The sequence below is a fragment of the Colletotrichum orchidophilum genome, assembly GCF_001831195.1.
Source record: "Colletotrichum orchidophilum strain IMI 309357 chromosome Unknown Scaffold_122.1, whole genome shotgun sequence".
NCBI classification, from domain to species: domain Eukaryota; kingdom Fungi; phylum Ascomycota; class Sordariomycetes; order Glomerellales; family Glomerellaceae; genus Colletotrichum; species Colletotrichum orchidophilum.
The window spans coordinates 108,509-126,822 of record NW_019173078.1 but is presented as its reverse complement, the minus strand read 5'-3'; the positions used below and the strand labels follow the sequence as shown (position 1 = coordinate 126,822).

The 18,314-nt window shown below is 51.7% G+C and overlaps 6 protein-coding genes across 6 annotated transcripts; 3 read left to right on the top strand and 3 right to left on the bottom strand.

Moving 5' to 3' along the window:
* Positions 1 to 1,658: 1,658 nt before the first annotated feature.
* Positions 1,659 to 6,783, top strand: CORC01_11361 (uncharacterized protein; the record flags this gene model as incomplete). Its single annotated transcript, XM_022622986.1, has 7 exons — positions 1,659 to 1,793; positions 1,864 to 1,993; positions 2,058 to 2,247; positions 2,306 to 6,161; positions 6,219 to 6,292; positions 6,361 to 6,575; positions 6,635 to 6,783. The coding sequence occupies 7 exons, from the start codon at positions 1,659 to 1,661 to the stop codon at positions 6,781 to 6,783; spliced, it is 4,749 nt and encodes a 1,582-aa protein (XP_022470517.1).
* A 975-nt stretch (positions 6,784 to 7,758) lies between these two features.
* Positions 7,759 to 8,557, top strand: CORC01_11360 (POS9-activating factor FAP7; the record flags this gene model as incomplete). The annotated part of the gene is made up of 2 exons (XM_022622985.1): positions 7,759 to 7,941; positions 8,378 to 8,557. 2 exons carry the CDS (start codon positions 7,759 to 7,761, stop codon positions 8,555 to 8,557), a joined length of 363 nt encoding a protein of 120 aa, XP_022470516.1.
* Positions 8,558 to 9,183: 626 nt separating this feature from the next.
* CORC01_11359 (Ham1 family protein) lies at positions 9,184 to 10,136 on the top strand (the record flags this gene model as incomplete). Its single annotated transcript, XM_022622984.1, has 6 exons — positions 9,184 to 9,429; positions 9,501 to 9,574; positions 9,653 to 9,797; positions 9,841 to 9,883; positions 9,948 to 9,981; positions 10,037 to 10,136. The coding sequence occupies 6 exons, from the start codon at positions 9,184 to 9,186 to the stop codon at positions 10,134 to 10,136; spliced, it is 642 nt and encodes a 213-aa protein (XP_022470515.1).
* Positions 10,137 to 10,142: 6 nt separating this feature from the next.
* Positions 10,143 to 11,050, bottom strand: CORC01_11358 (peptidase family C78; the record flags this gene model as incomplete). The annotated part of the gene is made up of 3 exons (XM_022622983.1): positions 10,143 to 10,150; positions 10,574 to 10,712; positions 10,868 to 11,050. 3 exons carry the CDS (start codon positions 11,048 to 11,050, stop codon positions 10,143 to 10,145), a joined length of 330 nt encoding a protein of 109 aa, XP_022470514.1.
* A 1,878-nt stretch (positions 11,051 to 12,928) lies between these two features.
* CORC01_11357 (Ras family protein) lies at positions 12,929 to 13,819 on the bottom strand (the record flags this gene model as incomplete). Its single annotated transcript, XM_022622982.1, has 4 exons — positions 12,929 to 13,168; positions 13,228 to 13,356; positions 13,504 to 13,643; positions 13,768 to 13,819. 4 exons carry the CDS (start codon positions 13,817 to 13,819, stop codon positions 12,929 to 12,931), a joined length of 561 nt encoding a protein of 186 aa, XP_022470513.1.
* A 1,185-nt stretch (positions 13,820 to 15,004) lies between these two features.
* Positions 15,005 to 17,492, bottom strand: CORC01_11356 (uncharacterized protein; the record flags this gene model as incomplete). Its single annotated transcript, XM_022622981.1, has 2 exons — positions 15,005 to 15,259; positions 15,321 to 17,492. 2 exons carry the CDS (start codon positions 17,490 to 17,492, stop codon positions 15,005 to 15,007), a joined length of 2,427 nt encoding a protein of 808 aa, XP_022470512.1.
* Between the last annotated feature and the right edge of the window lie 822 nt (positions 17,493 to 18,314).

Sequence of the window (18,314 nt, the reverse complement as noted above, 5' to 3'; positions counted from 1 at the left end):
CACAAGCACGATAAGGACAGCTGGTGCTAGGCGTGGCGTCCCTGAGCTAGCTGGAGAAGCTCAAGACCCGAGAGGGACGGCTGTTTCGTCTTTGTTGGTAGTCAGTGAGCCAGAAATCGCGGCTCATGTGGCGTTTCACTGCCGCTGGAAATGCCACACCAGGCTGGCCCAGTTCAGAGGAAAGTCGAAAACTAGCCATACAATTAGGAAAACCGAGACTCGTCCAAGGGAAGAGATTAGACCTTTCAATGGAACGGACGTTGATGCTTTGGGCATTCATTATCATGACATTCCCCAAGCGCTTCTTCTATCAAGCAATGTCGAGCTGCCACGTCGAATTGACGACATGCATAACCAGAGTTTCAATCTGCGAGTGTCTGGGCATCTGTATCTTGCCTTTTTTATGTTTGACTTCACCCAGTACCAATCATGATGCTAACTCGGGTGCTCATTGCGGAAGCCTTTCAAAGATTGGGCTCCTCAGGTTCGTCGATTGTCGCCAATGAAGGGGCTGGATGTCACAAAAGGCAGCGAGACGCCGTGGTCGGAGCTTGATTTGGGTTGAGTTATCAGCAAGTGGATGGACAATCAGGTCGGATGCTTTACACTATAAATTCCACCATGACGAGATGGTTTAGCTACTGGCCCCCGGCGACCGGACCATCCCCTTCCCGTCCGCCCAGTGCAGATGTCAAAGGAAACTCTTAATAGCGAATTCGAGGTTGGAAAACAGTAGGTAGGGGGTGGAATAAAGCAGCCTGATTGAAGTAGGCGGGCACTCCAGATTAACCCCCTACTACAGCATCACTTCCTTACATAGTAAGGTAAGGTGGACGGGCATGACCTGGAAGATACTTTACCTTAGGTAAGGTACGGTGGAACGCTACCACCTCACGCACAGCACTGAGGTACCTTACCTCTGCAGCGGCCAAAAGCATCAGGGGGCCCGTTCCTCCAAATGGCCATGCTCTCACCCGACGTTTTTGCCTTGGTGCCCCTGTCCACGTCCACGTCCACGACTGTTGGAATCTCAAAAAGTTGTCCAGTTCTGTTTTCACCAGGACCGGCCAACCTCCTTTCTTCAGCTGCCATTGATCTACGCACCCTCTACACGTCCTGTGCGTGCAATCTATCTCAACTTGTCACATTCTTGGAGATAATCCTGCCGGTCGTTCATTGAACATTGCGTAGCGTGCACTCTCATTCTCTTGTCTCTTGTCTCTCTCGTCTCTCTCGTCGCGTCGATCATCAATCATCTCCTACAAGGGCCCCATACAACCGTACCCATACCAAATATAGGCTGGCCTACCCTTCATCTCCAAAGCCACCTTCCATCCACCTCGTCTCCTGCTCCCCCATCTTGTCATCCTCTACCTCGACGACCAAGACGAAGCCGACGACGACGACAACCACGGAGACGATAATAGCAGCGAACCCGACACACAACGTAGGCAACGATATTCGCCTCTGGCAGTTACCACATCCAATCTCTCCTGCCACTCCTGACCACTCGCTTGCCCATGAATCTCACGAGTTGCTCCGAGCTCCCACCCCTAGACCTACCGAATCCCATCCGCCATTCTTCTCGGGAATACTAGTTCTCTTCCGTCGCCATCTCTCGGGTACCAAGTCGATCAAGCACTCTGGAAGTTGTCACAATGTCTGAGAACTACGATGTCGGAACGCGGGCGTGGCAGCCCGATGCCACGGAGGGTTGGGTTGCGTCTGAGGTCATCAACAAGATCGAAGATGGCTCCAAGATTAAGCTTGTCTTCAAACTTGACAATGGCGAGGTATGGTCCCTCTGATGGCTTGGCTGGGTCTGCCTGCAATTCATGCGAACACTTGTTGACGACCAAATAGGAGAAGACGGTCGAGGTCACCGCCGAGGCCCTACAGAAAGGCGATTCATCCCTGCCCCCCCTGATGAACCCGACCATGCTCGAGGCCAGCGATGACCTGACGAATTTGTCTCATCTCAACGAGCCTGCAGGTACAGTTTCTTGTCATGAATGGATACCTCTGCCGCTTTGATTACTGACTCTACTTGGCCCTAGTCTTGCAAGCCATTCGTCTCCGATACGCACAGAAGGAAATTTACACATACAGTGGAATTGTCCTAATCGCGGCGAACCCTTTCGCGAGAGTCGACTCACTCTACGTCCCGGGCATGGTCCAGGTCTACGCCGGCAAGCAGAGAGCAACACAAGCGCCGCATTTGTTCGCCATTGCAGAAGAGGCTTTCATGTACGCTGACCTGCCATCGCGTTGTATCATGATCACAGTATTTGCTAACGTGTTGCAGTGACATGGTGCGGAGCGGAAAGAACCAGACCGTTGTCGTGTCAGGAGAGTCTGGTGCTGGGAAAACTGTAAGCGCCAAGTACATTATGCGATACTTTGCAACCAGAGAATCCCCCGACAATCCGGGAACACGGTCCAAGAAGGGAGCCGAAGCTATGAGCGAAACGGAAGAGCAGATCTTGGCTACGAATCCCATCATGGAGGCTTTTGGAAACGCAAAGACGACGCGAAACGATAACTCGTCACGATTCGGCAAATATATCGAGATCATGTTCGACGACAAGACCAATATCATTGGCGCCAAGATTCGCACCTACCTCCTTGAGCGGTCCAGACTCGTTTTCCAACCTTTGAAGGAGCGCAACTACCATATTTTCTACCAGCTTGTCGCTGGTGCCTCAGACAAGGAGCGTCAGGATCTGCATCTGCTGCCTATTGAAGAGTTTGAGTACCTTAATCAGGGCAACTGCCCCACGATCGATGGTGTTGACGACAAAGCCGAATTCGAGGCGACGAAGGCGTCTCTACGGACAATTGGGGTCACTGACACCCAGCAGTCTGAGATTTTCAAGCTTCTTTCTGGTTTGCTACACCTGGGAAACATCAAGATTGGAGCGTCGCGCAACGATAGTGTCCTCGCGCCGACAGAGCCGTCGCTCGAGCTGGCTTCATCGATTCTGGGTGTCAACGGAACCGAGTTCGCCAAGTGGATTGTCAAGAAGCAGTTGGTCACGAGAGGCGAGAAGATCACGTCAAACTTGACGCAGGCTCAAGCCATCGTCGTCCGTGACTCGGTAGCCAAGTTCATCTACTCCAGCCTGTTTGATTGGCTCGTCGATATCATCAACCACAGTTTGGCAACCGAAGAAGTCTTGAACCGCGTCATCTCCTTCATTGGTGTGCTTGATATTTATGGTTTCGAACACTTTGCCAAGAACTCTTTCGAACAGTTCTGCATCAATTACGCCAACGAGAAGCTGCAGCAAGAATTCAATCAACACGTATTTAAGCTGGAGCAAGAGGAATATCTGAGGGAGAAGATCGACTGGACTTTCATCGAATTCTCCGACAATCAACCAGCCATCGATCTCATCGAAGGCAAGCTCGGTATCCTGTCGTTGCTAGACGAGGAGTCCCGTCTCCCCATGGGCTCTGACGAACAGTTTGTCACAAAACTGCATCACAATTACGGCACTGATAAGCATAAGTTCTACAAGAAGCCTAGATTCGGCAAGTCTGCTTTCACCGTATGCCATTACGCCGTGGATGTTACCTATGAGTCTGAGGGTTTCATCGAGAAGAACCGCGACACCGTACCTGACGAACATATGGCGGTTCTCCGTGCCTCAACGAATAAGTTCCTCCGCGATGTTTTAGAAGCGGCTTCTGCCGTGCGTGAAAAAGATGTCGCTTCCGCTTCATCAAGCTCAGTGAAGCCAGCCGCTGGTAGGAAGATCGGCGTGGCTGTCAACAGAAAGCCGACGCTGGGGGGTATTTTCCGTTCTTCACTGATTGAGCTCATGAACACTATCAACAACACAGATGTTCATTACATTCGCTGTATCAAACCCAACGAGGCGAAGGAGGCGTGGAAGTTCGAAGGCCCTATGGTACTTAGTCAGTTGCGGGCTTGTGGTGTCCTCGAGACTGTCCGCATAAGTTGCGCTGGTTATCCTACTCGATGGACATACGAGGAATTTGCTCTGCGCTACTACATGCTTATCAATTCTGACCTGTGGGCGTCGGAGATCCGGGAAATGGCCAACGCGATCCTTACCAAGGCGCTTGGCATCAGCTCTGGCAAAGGTTCCGACAAGTATCAACTGGGCCTTACCAAAATCTTTTTCCGTGCCGGTATGCTCGCCTTCCTCGAGAACCTACGCACCAATCGTCTCAACGACTGCGCCATTCTCATCCAGAAGAACCTCCGGGCCAAGTTCTACCGCCGTCGCTACCTTGAGGCTCGCAAAGCCATCGTGACTTTTCAGTCCGCAGTGCGAGCCTACAACGCCCGGAAGCAAGTCCAGGAGCTCCGCACTGTCAAAGCAGCAACAACAATACAGCGGGTTTGGCGTGGCCAACGGCAAAGAAAGGAGTACATACGCATCAGGAACGATGTCGTCCTGGCGCAAGCGGCGGCCAAAGGTTACCTTCGACGAAAAGAAATCTTGGAGACCCGCGTAGGTAACGCGGCTATGCTCATTCAGCGCGTATGGCGATCTCGACGACAGGTCTTGGCTTGGAAGCAATACAGGAAGAAGGTTACTCTCATCCAGAGCCTGTGGCGCGGCAAACTCGCCCGCCGAGATTACAAAAAGACTCGGGAGGAAGCCCGTGATCTGAAGCAGATCTCGTACAAGCTCGAGAACAAAGTCGTCGAGTTGACACAATCTCTCGGCACCATGAAGGCACAGAACAAGAACTTATCATCACAGGTAGAGAACTATGAGGGCCAAATCAAGGCTTGGAAGAATCGTCACAATGCCTTAGAAGCCCGAACGAAGGAGCTCCAGACTGAGGCAAACCAGGGTAGCATTGCGGTTGCTAGACTGCAGGCAATGGAGGACGAGATGAAGAAGCTGCAGCAGAGCTTCGAGGAATCAACGTCCAATATCAAGAGGATGCAGGAGGAGGAGCGGGAGCTAAGAGAATCTCTGCGCTCTACGAGCACAGAGCTAGACACTGTTCGCCAGCAGAGCGCACAGATCGAGAGCGAGAAGCTTTCCCTGCGCCAACAGCTCGCCGAGTTGCAAGATCAATTGGAGTTGGCGAGAAGGCTTGCCCCGACCAATGGCGAGCTCGCCAATGGCGCTGTTCAATCCCAGCCATCGGCCGCGCCTGGCCTCATCAACCTCGTGTCCTCCAAAAAACCGAAGAGGAGGAGTGCCGGTGCCGAACCCAGCACTGCAGTGGACCGCTTCAGTGCTGCTTATAACCCCCGTCCTGTCTCGATGGCCATCACCAGCACTGCCCACAGGCAGAACCTGCAGGGCACAGGTTTCATGCCTGGCGTCGACAACATCGAGCTCGAGCTCGAGACGCTCTTGGCTGACGAAGATGGTCTTAACGAGGAGGTCACCATGGGTCTCATACGCAATTTGAAGATCCCCTCTCCAAACACGAACCCGCCACCGTCTGACAAAGAGGTTCTTTTCCCCTCGTACCTCATCAACTTGGTTACCTCGGAGATGTGGAACAACGGTTTCGTCAAAGAGTCAGAGCGCTTCCTTGCCAATGTTATGCAGTCAATTCAGCAGGAAGTCATGCAGCATGACGGCGATGAGGCCATCAACCCGGGAGCCTTCTGGCTCTCCAACGTGCATGAGATGCTCTCGTTCGTATTCCTTGCCGAGGACTGGTACGAGGCGCAGAAGACGGATAATTATGAGTATGACCGTCTGTTGGAAATCGTCAAGCACGACTTGGAGAGTTTGGAGTTCAACATCTACCACACCTGGATGAAGGTCCTGAAGAAAAAGCTTCACAAGATGATCATCCCCGCCATCATCGAGTCTCAATCGCTTCCCGGCTTCGTCACCAACGAGAGTAGCCGTTTCTTGGGCAAACTTCTGCAGTCCAACTCGACTCCCGCCTATAGCATGGACAACTTGCTTAGCCTACTCAATAGTGTGTTTCGCGCCATGAAGGCCTACTATCTAGAGGACTCTATCATTACGCAGACCATCACTGAGCTGCTTCGTCTCGTTGGCGTCACCGCCTTCAACGACCTCCTGATGAGACGCAACTTCCTCTCTTGGAAGCGTGGTCTACAGATCAACTACAACATTACTCGTATTGAGGAGTGGTGCAAGAGTCACGACATGCCTGAAGGCACCCTCCAGCTAGAGCACTTGATGGTACGTGTTCATCGTCCAAGGCTGGATCCAGATATTTTAGGCTGACTCCCTTTATAGCAAGCAACGAAGCTCCTTCAGTTGAAGAAGGCGACCCTGAATGACATTGAAATCATTCAAGATATCTGCTGGATGTAAGTCTAATCAGCAATGACGCACGACAGGGTTACGTAAACGTTGCTGATATGATGTTCCTCATCAGGCTGTCACCTAATCAGATCCAAAAGCTTCTGAACCAGTACTTGGTCGCAGACTACGAGCAGCCCATCAACGGCGAGATCATGAAGGCTGTTGCATCCAGGGTTACGGAAAAGAGCGATGTCTTGCTGCTCCAAGCTGTCGACATGGACGACAGTGGCCCTTACGAGATTGCCGAACCTAGGGTCATCACGGCTCTAGAGACTTACACTCCTTCATGTATGTGGACTACATCAAAGGTCGTGCCAGATTCAACCTTGCTAACAAAGCATTTCTAGGGCTTCAAACCCCGCGATTGAAACGTCTCGCTGAGATCGTGTCCGCTCAAGCGATTGCCCAGCAAGAGAAGCTCGAGTACGATCCTGAGGACGACTTTGAGCCCAATGGTGACCTTGCCGAGGTTGACGAGGAAGATGTGGCCGCATAACCTTATGCAGCCAAGTGGTACTGGAAGATAACCATGTCTGTCTCGAGTAGTAGCCAGGCCAGGCAATAGAGCCTGCCCTGTAGAGTGTTTCACCATTGTTTTGGTCACTGGTCTCTATCCAAGTTTGGCCGCTCAGGAAATGATGATGCCTGTGAAGTGAACAGTGGCCCAGGAATGGGCGGCGATGTCTGTATTAGCTACTGTTTAGGAGCTAGATCTGGGGATTTATTGCGTCAGGTTTCTCGCATGGATAATGTAGAAAGAAGCAACAGTTGTGAAGGCGTTCGGCGTAATCGTGGATATCGCTGATTAAGTGATTGAGTCAAGGCGGAAAGGCCGGGGGAGTAAGAGAACTTTGCACGAAAGAGCCGCCCAACCTATTCACGTTCAGAAATTTATGGAAACGGCGGCTTGGCCTTTGTAAAAGTAATATTCACATGATCTCCATTCCTGTAAAAAAAAAACTACTCATGTAGCTTATGAAATGAGACGATGGTCGAAATCAACAGCGCCTTGAAATAGCAGAGTGCCGAATCCTTTCAAGACTCTTTACCAATGTCGAATGCCTTTCACCTTGACCTCGAATGATTCGAACTCGTAAGCTCTTTGGCACTTCGAATGAGGCATTTGCCAGCGCGGACTATTCACCGACTGCAAGCTCCGAGGTTTAGGTGCGAGAGGGCACCCCTAGCACGTGACCGTGACAATCCCACCAACCCTACCTATCGTCAAAGCGCTGAGATTACCTTAGGTAGCGCATCATGCCAAAAAAGTGGCCCTCTTTGGACTCACTTACATGCAATGCAATGCAATTAGCGAAGCTTTTCCCACCCTGCTTCTCACTCTATCTTTCTCTCCCACTCTCATCCGGCCCTTGTTATAGCTATATTCAGCCTGGAAACCGCAAGATCCTAAGTGACGTCTGGAGGGTTCTACTTCCAGCCGTAATTGACGTTAAAACAGAATTATTCAAAAATGAGAACGTCACCAAACATCATCGTCACTGGTACGCCGGGCGTGGGCAAAACGACGCATTGCGAAGAGCTCGCCAGGCGGACAGGTCTCAAGCACCTTTCGGTCAACCAAGTTGTCAAAGACCGGGAGTGCCACGAGGGCTGGGATGCCGATTTTCAGAGCTGGATCGTTGATGAGGACAAGGTCTGTCGTCCTACTCTGGCCTGTTGCGAAGTTTGGAGTCTTCCTCCGCGATTAGAGGCACTCATCAGATCAATTACTTGGATATTCGCTATACTTACGAATGTGGGATTCAGTTACTTGATGCAATTGAGGGCGACATTCAAGAGGGAGGCTATATTATTGACTGGCACGCCTGCGACTTATTCCCCAAGAGTTGGATCGACCTCGTCGTTGTGCTGCGTGTGGATTCGACCACGCTCTATGACCGTCTATCAGCAAGGTAAGCAAGGCTATGAAGCTTTGCTTTCTTCCTCCTTTCCCTCCTGCTTCTCCTTCTCCCCCCTTCCCTCCTCTTGTTCCCCTCAGCGGCACAGAGAGAGAGGGAGAGAGAGAGTCGCCGGGAAAGACGACGAAGGCTAACACGGCAGGATTTCCTTTACGCAGGAAATATCCCGAGGCCAAGCTTCAGGAGAATCTAGACTCGGAAATCATGGAGGTCCTACTTCAAGAGGCCAGGGAGGCTTTTGACGAGGAAATAGTCGTCGAGCTTACGAGTAATACGGCTGACGAGATGGAGGTGAACATTTCGAGGGTCGAGGCCTGGCTTGAGCAATGGAAGAAGGACTTTTCGTTATGATAGGATGGACTAGGACGAATGACGATGAGTCAACAATTTGACCATGAGCTTGGTCTTCTTGCGAGGCTGTTTTTTTTTTTGGGGGGGGGGGGGGGGGGGGGGGTGGGGGGGGGGGGGGGGGGGGGAGGGGGAGGGGGAGGGGACTAGAAAGTGGTACAGGCAGAGGTGTGGGGGGGGGGTGTGCGGGTGGGGGGGGGGGTTTTGGTTGGGGGGGGGGGGGGGGGGGGGTTGGTTGACAAGAGGAGTAAAATGAACTTCTTCATTGCACTTTGCCGTCACACATTTCTATGACACTGGAGGGGCAAGCGAGGTGCATACACAGTTTCGTACACAAGAAGATTCTAGATGTGGTCAGTTTCACCCATCAAAAAACCGTTGAAGATTTTACTTCGCAGCGTTTCTCACGTCTCGTAAGTGGGTCTAATCACGCCCATGTCTTTTCTATGCCAGCAACGTCGAACAATCATATACAAAGGTACATGCAGGTAAATGATGTGAGAAGCTCGGATAATGCAACAGAGGCGGGTAATCCTCTTGCAATATTGAAACACGGAGATATGATGACATTCTTACATACATAACACAAGTACCGTAACGAGTAAGTTGCCGAATCCAGCTGGCAGTTTATGGGCATACCTTACCCTTCAACCAGCACTCATTACCCGACCCAGGTCTACAGCCTCGCATCTTTCCTCGTCATGTCTACGCCGCCGGTGGTCAAATTCATTACTGGCAACGCCAACAAGCTGCGGGAGGTCAAGGCCATCCTGGAGCCTGCAATCACGGTACAAAGCCACGCTGTCGATCTGGAGGAAGTCCAAGGCACAGTCGAAGAAGTCACCCTAGCCAAGTGCCGCAAGGCCGCCGAGACTGTGAGTTGCTGGATCTTTGGACATATAATGTGCAATTCATGGTATATTGATTGGTTCATTTCTTCTCTCAGATCCAGGGACCTGTTCTGGTCGAAGACACTTGCCTCTGCTTCAAGGCTCTCGGCGATCTTCCTGGCCCGTATATGTAGGTTATGTTGGGCCCAGTGTCTCTTACTGTCTGTCCTTCGGATAACACTTTCGGTTACTGACCACCCCCACCAAGAAAATGGTTCATGGAATCCATCGGCCACCAGGGTCTCAACAATCTACTAGTCGCTTATAAGGATAAATCTGCTGATGCTGTGTGCACATTTGCCTACTCACCGGGTCCTGGACGCGAGCCTCTCCTTTTCCAGGGACGGACCAGAGTAAGCCATTAACATTGCTGTGCCTGGATTATGCCAACATTAGAACCAGGGCAAGATCGTGCCGCCTCGAGGCCCAGATGACTTCGGTAAGTATGACTCTCATAAGCTTCTAGGCAGGCCTCTATGCGGATGATTGCTAACCACGCCAAGGATGGGATGCTATTTTCGAGTATGATGGTCAGACGTAAGCCCATTGTGCAGTGTTTGGCCCATGATTCCCTCGCTAATGAGTAATCAAGCTACGCCGAGATGGATAAGGCGGCGAAAAATAAGATATCCCATCGCGGCCGTGCTCTTGCGAAGCTGCAGGACTGGTTCGCTCAACAGCGAGCTGAGTGACCAACATCAATGAGCTGTGTACAAATAGCATTTCTCAGCTTAGCAGCTTCTATGCTGGTTTCAACATCAAGAGCTACTGTGCGCGGTCAAAAGCGCAGGAGTTCGGTTATCAAGTCTGCGAAATGGGTCAGGCCTAGTCTGGTTCAAAGCCGATTTCTGTGCTCACGGCCTACCTGAGGATTTCGAACTCGCGATATCGTCGGAGGTACTTAGCGCCCCGGCGATAAGGTTTAAGAGATTCATCTGCCGATTTGTGCTTGAAGGTTTGGCCGATAAGTCGGGCAAGTGCGGGTGGATCGCGAAAGACAGGGTCAAAGACAAGCAGATTAGCAGGGCCATGTTTTTGTTTCTCAAAGCCAACAATGGTCAATGAATGGCCTAGACGCGATCCACCCGTTTAGCAGACTGTGACGCAGGTGACTTTGAAAAAGACTTACCAGCATGCTGGAAGTATATAGGTGGCAGCGATGTGCAAGTCACTTTAGAGCCTTGGCTATGCGTCCCCTCCTTGAAATACTGCTCGACGGCCATCATCAGCTTCGCCTCAGAGCTTCCAGGTTCATGGTCTCTGAATCCCTGTGCGGTGCATCTGCCTCAGTGTCAACCATTTGCTCCTGGAAAGCTGAAGGTTTAATACACCCACGGGATTTGAAGACCAACGAATAGTGCCTGGGCCTAGGGGCCCAACGAGTTAGGTTGAGTTTTGGCGTCACTAGAGACTGCTATCTTACCTCCGGAGTACCAATGTACTTGCGAGTCCCTTTGATGCCACCAGTTTCGATGCGACCCTGGGAGTTGATGCCGAGGTCCCAGGCCCTCTCGATGAGTTCCTGGATCTCGAATATGGTAGGTAGCCGACCCCTGAAATGTTCCGTGCCACGGGCATTAGCGCCAATAATGTAAGAGATCATCATTTGAATATTGCGGTAGCCGCAAAATCCTCCTAGATTTCAATGAGCACGAGTTTCTCCGAATAACTCGCTGGGACCTTGGTACCTTCTTTCTTGAGCTTTGATACATGCTGGACGGCCGGGTCGCATAAGAAGGCATATTCGGTAGACTTGCTCTGGCTCAGAAGCTGCTCGAGAACAGAAATCACACCTAGCTATGTCAGTGTCGCTCGACTATCCAACGACCAGAGAACTCGCCATCACTCTTGACTTCGCCGCCTTTGTGGAGGAGAGACACGAGCCAATCTGGCATCTGTTGTTCATGTGCATATTTTCCTAGTTCTGCTTTCTAAGAAGAATCAGTTGGAATTCTGGGTCCAAGTGTCGATAGGGAAATTCGTACTCCGAGTCGTTTTTCTCCTTCCTTGCCTTTCGAATTGGCTGGCATTGAAAGCAATTTTCCCCATTGCTCAATGGCTGCTTTCTGACTTTCGGCAGCGAATTCGCGGTGACTGCTGGAGGCGGCAGCCACAGTAGTCGTATTAGGGACCTGAGATTGAATAACGGCCTGAGTATTTGGGTTTTCAGCCACTGGGCGGTCTTCTTCCAGGTGAAGGTCCATGTGGTAGTCAATCTCGGCCAGGGAAATGGTTTCACCGCAACCCTCGATTGGACACTCGACATACCGCTCTCGCGGTGCCCGTGTAGTGGGTGGCGAAGAGTGAGAATTGTCTTCATCTGGGTGAAAAGTCTCCATATGCTGGGTTGCAATCAGCTTACCGGAGAGACTTTGGAGATTAAGACTTACCAGCAACATCTCGTACTCTTCTCCGCCAGCCTTTCCACAAAAGGGACAGATCATGCTCTTTTCAATAGTAACAGCCCTCAGCCGAAGATGAGGAGCAGGTTGGCCGGCTAAATAATGGGGTCGGAAGCAGGGTGTTGTATGATGTGAAGCTGGAAGAAGGCAAGAGAAATGACGGCAACGTAAGGTAAGCGCAATGCAAGGCATGAAAACACCTGTTAGATCTGTGAAAAAGCACACCTTGCTTGATCAGCAATGAGTGTTCAGCCAAGGCTTGTTTGCCTCAAAGCTTTGTTTTGTTGTTAAGCGCTCGACATTTGACTCGAGGTGTTGCACCAATGAGGCAGATGGCGGGGATTTCCAGTGCAGGGTTCCCAGAGGTGCCTAAGTTGGGGGGTGCGTGTCAGTATGCCAACGACCAGGCATGCAAAGAAGACGGAAGTTTCCCGTCTTTATTGCTTTCTAGGTTCTCATGAGACGGCCGGAAAGAGGCTTCTGGAGGATAAGATACAGAAGGGAACGATGGTGTGTCGGATTGGGCTGTCCCCTCAACATCAGGGGCAGCGCGAATGGTCCCGCAACGCAACCAAACTGCTCAAGGTAAGGCAGGATCCATTTGCGCCCACCAAGCACGTGTGCGTCGGGTCGATTCCATCCGTCCCTGGGACCTACAGGCTATGGTACCTTACCTCCATTACCTAAGGTAAGGTATGTAAAGCATGCTCACTGCCCAAAGCTCCAGCACTTTTTTTCAAACTTCTTTTCCCCCGCAACCCAAATCATATATATGCATTATATCCACGTCTTCCGTGGGGAGAGGGCTTGGCTCAGAGATCATTAGGATTTTGCAGTATTTGTGCCTTAATGACTTTGTATCCGCGCGCCGGAGAGCATCCCATTTCCGAGTCATTCACTGCCCAATGTCTCCGTGCACTCCAATTGACTTCTCAGATCGCCGTGCGTACAAGACACCACTGGGCCACCGCTTGCTACCAAGTCACCATTTCAGAATGCCTGCGCCGGTCGGCTAACCTTTATAAACTGATCTGGATTTGACTATAGGTATCTGTAATTGATGTAGCAATCTCGGCGAATTTCTACATAAGAATGCATTTACCGCCCTCTGCTGTCTCGCCCGGATTTTGGGCCTTCTCAATCTCAGCTATCAAAATATCAAAGGCCTTTCCGACATTCTCGTTGTATCGCGCACTGGCTTCGGTCCATCCGCATTGTATCTTCTCTGCTACTCTCTTGCCTTCCTCAGCGCTGACCTGTCGTTGCTCGGGACGGAGATCGCTCTTATTGCCGACGATGACTATGGGGACTGAATCGGTACCCTGTCAAGATTCCAGTCAGTAACTTTGCTCTTGCTTGCTCATTCCGCAGGATTGATTACCAAGTGATTCAGAATCTTCTCGCGGATTACTTGCACCATCTCAAAGGACGGCAAAGATGAAACCGAATAGACCAGCATATAGCCATGGATGCCGATGAAATGTTTCGAGTTCAAAATACTGTATTCATCCTGTTTTTTGTTTTCGTTGCCTGTCAGCCGGGCATCTGTCCAGCCTCGGTCCTCTGACCCCATGTACAGCTCTTTCGGCTCTCATTCTCGTACACATCTCGCCGTCTGGTCTAGTCGTCGCTGGGGAGTAATTTGGGGATGACATACTTGTCCTGCAGTGTCGACAATTTCTGTCGCAAATTCCTGGCCCTTGTGGCGAATAGTTTTGCTAAAGGTGTTCTCGATGGTGGGGTAATAGCTGTCAACGAAGTGACCGTCTACGAATTGGACTGCCAATGATGATTTGCCTGTACGCAGTTAAGATATTGTTCGAATTGAGCTATTCACCCAAGCCAGACAGATGTCACTCTTGATTCAAAAAGATGAACGGCTTGGGAGTAGTGTCAAGCAAGCGTAGGGGAGCAGACTGACCGACAGAACGACTGCCAACAATGGCCACCTTTCGATTCTTGGGCGCCGGCATTTAGGTAACTGAAAAGTGGGAGATAGGGCGAAGAAAAGAGAGGTTCTGTCGCCTGGGCTCTCTGCGGGGGGGGGAGACTGCCCGCACTCGTGCTTGATTGAAGAAAGCTCGTGGATAGCAAGACGAGAGAAGAAAGGTTTAGAAAGAAGGCTCGCCCGTTGCCGCCGTGCCTTTACCTTGCGGTCCAGGTACGCAGAGAAGGTGCCTTTTTGGTAGGCTCTTAAACTCTACAGTATATCTAGTGTCGCAGTAACAATAAGAGGGCCAGGAGAGAATTTTTGTCGTAGCAGACAGATTAGAGCAGTTGAAAGCGCTGTATCCTTCTTGGCGTTGCAACGTAGAAGTATAGTGAGGAGGATGAAGTGAGGTCTGAGGAAGTGCAATGCGGACGGTAAGGTAATGATTGCAGAAATGGGGGGACGGTATGGAGCGGCGGAACGGCGTGTGCACGCATGGAGCTCAGTGGGGAGACACAGAATGGGTGGGCACTGGGACTAGGTAAGGTACCATAGAGAGCGGGATATGACGCAGGCACGCCGCCGCACATGCACACATCTGAGAGAGACGGGCTTCCGCTAAATGCTAGCACTGGAACATTGGCCTGTGCTCAGGTCTAGCCTTAGGTAGGCCGCATTTTCTTTTTCGGATAGAAACATGCTTGCCTCTAATGTCCTACGACACATCAAGTCTGGATTCAAGATAGCACCTCGCGTGTCGAACTCTGCGACCAAAAAAAAAATTCCATGCCTCAGTCCGTCGTGGTCGATTGTCTCGCAGCTACCTTACAGAAGTGACTAAAGGGATCAATATTAGACGTGCTCTGATCGTACCGAGCGCCCACTGGGAGCAAGATGATCTGAATCCAGTTGTACTCAACCCTGCTTGCAATCCAATGGAAAGTTGATGTGATTCGAATATTTCATAAAATACCCAATGACGGGCGACGGAAGTGTCTAGTTCCTCGCAGCCCATAATACCGGAATCTCTGCCTATCCGCCGGCCTTCATCAAAGTGCCCGTCTATCACATTTATTGTGACGGTCAAAACTCCTGGGCTGGAGTGCCACCCTCTCTTCTTCAAAGGACGTTGCCAGCGACAGCGGCACCATGACTGATGGTGCCGCCTCTATTGGCTCTGAAGCCATTTTGCCCTTCGACCCCTTCAGCATGTGTCGTTTTCACGCCGCTACCGACTTGAGGCCCTGTGTCTCTGCCTGAGCTCATTGACAAGGTTTTGCAAGCTTGTCGTCAACTCATCCGTGTCTAGCTTCTGGTGCAAAGCCATGAACTCTTGGATGGAATCGAGCAAATACTTGGTGCCACTGCCGTGACTCTTTTCCTCCAGCCGCTGGCGTACTTGCTTACCCAGCGACAAGTAGCCCAATAGTATCGCTAAGTAGCCGTGGACTACAGCGACTGAGGTTTTCTCAACCGAATCGGCCTGCGCAAACTTGTCAGTCTGATTCTGTGTAGTGTCTATCGTCATGACCCTGATCACTCACTGTGCCCACCGACTCGCGGTTCTCCAGGTAGACTCCTATCAGCCTGTCCAAGGATGAGCCGCCCTGCCCCTGCCAGGCGTCTATGGACTGCCGGGCTGAAGGACAGTGCTCTGAGGTATTGATCATGACGCCAAGCAGCAGCATGAGTGTCTCGTAGACATCCTTGGAAAAGGCCCCCTTGCGGATAGACTGCTCCAAGAGCCCAAAGCCCGCAACGCTAGCCTCTGCTAGCTCGCGGAAGAGATCTCCCTGACTAAAGGCGCTTGCAGCGACGGGATTGTTGTTCGTTGTATTTAGCGCTAATTTCAACGCTGTCGACTCGAAATTGCCGAACTGCTGCATAGGTCGTGCCATGGCTGTTGTCAGAATATCTGCGAGGATAGGAAGATATCGCTTTGTCCATCGAGAGCTGGCGTCGGATTCCATGGCTGCAATCGAGTAGCCTTCTAGGAGAGAAAGCGCTAGGCCGCCGTCTGTTCCCTCAATCCCATGCGCTCTGCATTGTTCCCAGCCCGTCTCGGCGAAGCCGAAGAGTTGATCTGTTAAGCCAGAGAGGATATGTCGTGTTGCGGTACTGTCACCATCCTTGCATAGTACGGATATGGCTTTCAAAGCAACCGTTCTCGGCGACAGCGTGACAGGCGGCGAGCCCTTCCATAAATCGAGGTGCTGAATAGTAGATTTCAAAGCAGAAAGTGATGATTGTGCGTTCCTAGATAGATTAGATTTCTGGTACGCCGCAATACTGACAATATCTTCGTCGAGTGTGAACATCCTCGAGGCTAGCTGCGCAATACCTTCGGTCTGTAGCTGTGGGACGAGATGGGGTACCGAATATGACGTGAAGAGAACCAGAACAACGGACAAGAGGACGAAGCCGCTGACAAAGTCCTCTTCTTGTCCGAGAGCGTGAAATAAGGCATCCTTCGCACCCTGCTCGCGAAACTGGCGAACAAACGTCTTATCACGTAGCTTGCTCGCCAGCTCTAACAGGGCATTGCGCCTCGAACGGGCTGGCTGCGATCTTAGCGGCTGAGGCGTGCCGACTCTGTCAAGCAAATCGGCCATGCTGTCTGCAAATCGATGATTGGCACCCGCTTGCCTTAGCGCGTGGATGTCGATGATGCCACCGCCTTTGGCAGAACCATCTTGTTCAATCTCCTCTTCTTCGAAAGTGAATAACGCAAGCTTCGACATCGTCGGGGGCGGACTCAGATCATGCTGGCTGCCGTCGATGCCTATTTGGCTGCCCAGGCTGTCTCCTCCCGACTCATCTGCCTTCAGCGTCCTTTGCTCTCCGTATGTCGATCTCAGCTTCCTGGTGCTTGAAAGCACTTTGGGCCTCATTGATGGTTTCGTTGTCATATCAACAGGCTTCATTGGAGTAGATGGAGAAACATTGCTCGCCGCTGTTCGAGACGGCTCCGAAGAATCTGATAATTCGGAGTCGGAGTCGGAATCTTCTGTTTGCGCTGCTAGCTGGTCAATAAGACGGATACGCTTCGGCTCGGACAGCACTTTGGGTTTGGTGGCTGGTGGTTTCGTAACTGTGGTGCTTGAGTTTGCCCGGAACAGCTCTTCGGAAGGTTGCGAGGATGATGGTCGAATTTGCAATTTGGTCTCGGTCCTGCGAGAAACCTCAACCTCGGCACGGGGATGAGAAGCGATCGAGCGTGACCCGGCTTGTTTCTGTATCTTAGGTTTCTCAAGACCACCGGGTAGTGAGTCCTGTTTGATGGCGCGCAGAGACTTTGATGTGTTAATATTGAAGGGCGATTTCGCTCGGCGGGTGCGGGAAGGCAGCCCCGCTGGTGAAGCGATGATGGGTGTTTTGACATCGATCTTGCGCTCGGCTTTGCCCACAGGCGCTACAGACACCTTCCTCTTCTTCGGTTTATTCGACCCATCCGGCTGGGTTGCCGTCGCATCAGAGAAAGGCTCAACGTGCCGAGGCAACGGAAGGCGCAAGGGGTCATCGGAGGGTGGGTCGTAGAGGTCGTAGAGCTGGTCGGCAGGCGCTGAGGAGGCTTCGGTTGTTTGCGTGGCATCGTCGCCGGCGCGTCGCGAAGCATTGGACAGGTCAAGAAAAGCGTGTATGGGTCGTTTTCGCGATGTCTTGCCGTAGGTTGTTGACTTCTTGCGCGGAACGCTCGGCCCGTCTCTGGTGGCCATATTGTGTCGCAGCCAACGTAGACACGTTTATAGCCACCGCTTTGCAGGTTTCTAAATAAGTGAGGCTGTTCGTAAGCGAGGCGTGGTGATGACTGGACTGAAAACGGAAAATGATGGGCGGAACAACAAGTCCAGTGCTTGAATGGGCGCAGCGACGCGAGCGCCTGTTGGGAACGGCGTGGGGTAGTGGTTGTTTTTGAAAGGATCGAGAAGGGATGTAGGTGAGGTGATGCGCGGAGACTTCTTCAGGCGAGGCACGTCCTGCTAGCTTGCGACTCTGCCTTAGTCAAGGTAACAGCCGACAAGCATCGTGGAAGAAGGAAACAGCAGAAATGGGTAGACTTTGCAAGGCAATCTTGCGCAATCACAAGAGAAGAGGCATTTGGCAAAGTCAATTCCCAACAGTGAGATGTTTCGATGATTGCATTGCTTCTTTGTGACAGGCAACGCAGGGGCTCTTGAGGTTATAGACGCACTTGGATAACGGGAAGAATCAGGGGAGAGTGTGGCGTCGCGAGAAGCAGGAAGGTAAGTACTGATCAAGTCTCAGTCTATTTGTCCTCCGCCCGGGCATACGTCTCCTGCCGTGCTATGGCTGCCGTGCCGCCCAGCGTCGTTCCCGCCGGACGGAGTCTTTTTGCAACTCCCGACCGGACGGTGGCTAAGGCACTCACTCCTTGATGGGGTTGCACCACCTTAGGTAAGGTACCTTACGGCTGTAACGAGGGAGGGCACCTACCTAACTTACGTGACTTGATCATCCATAAGGTCGATATGGGAAGAGCGTATCCCCGGTTACCTTATCGAGTACGGTTGCTTATC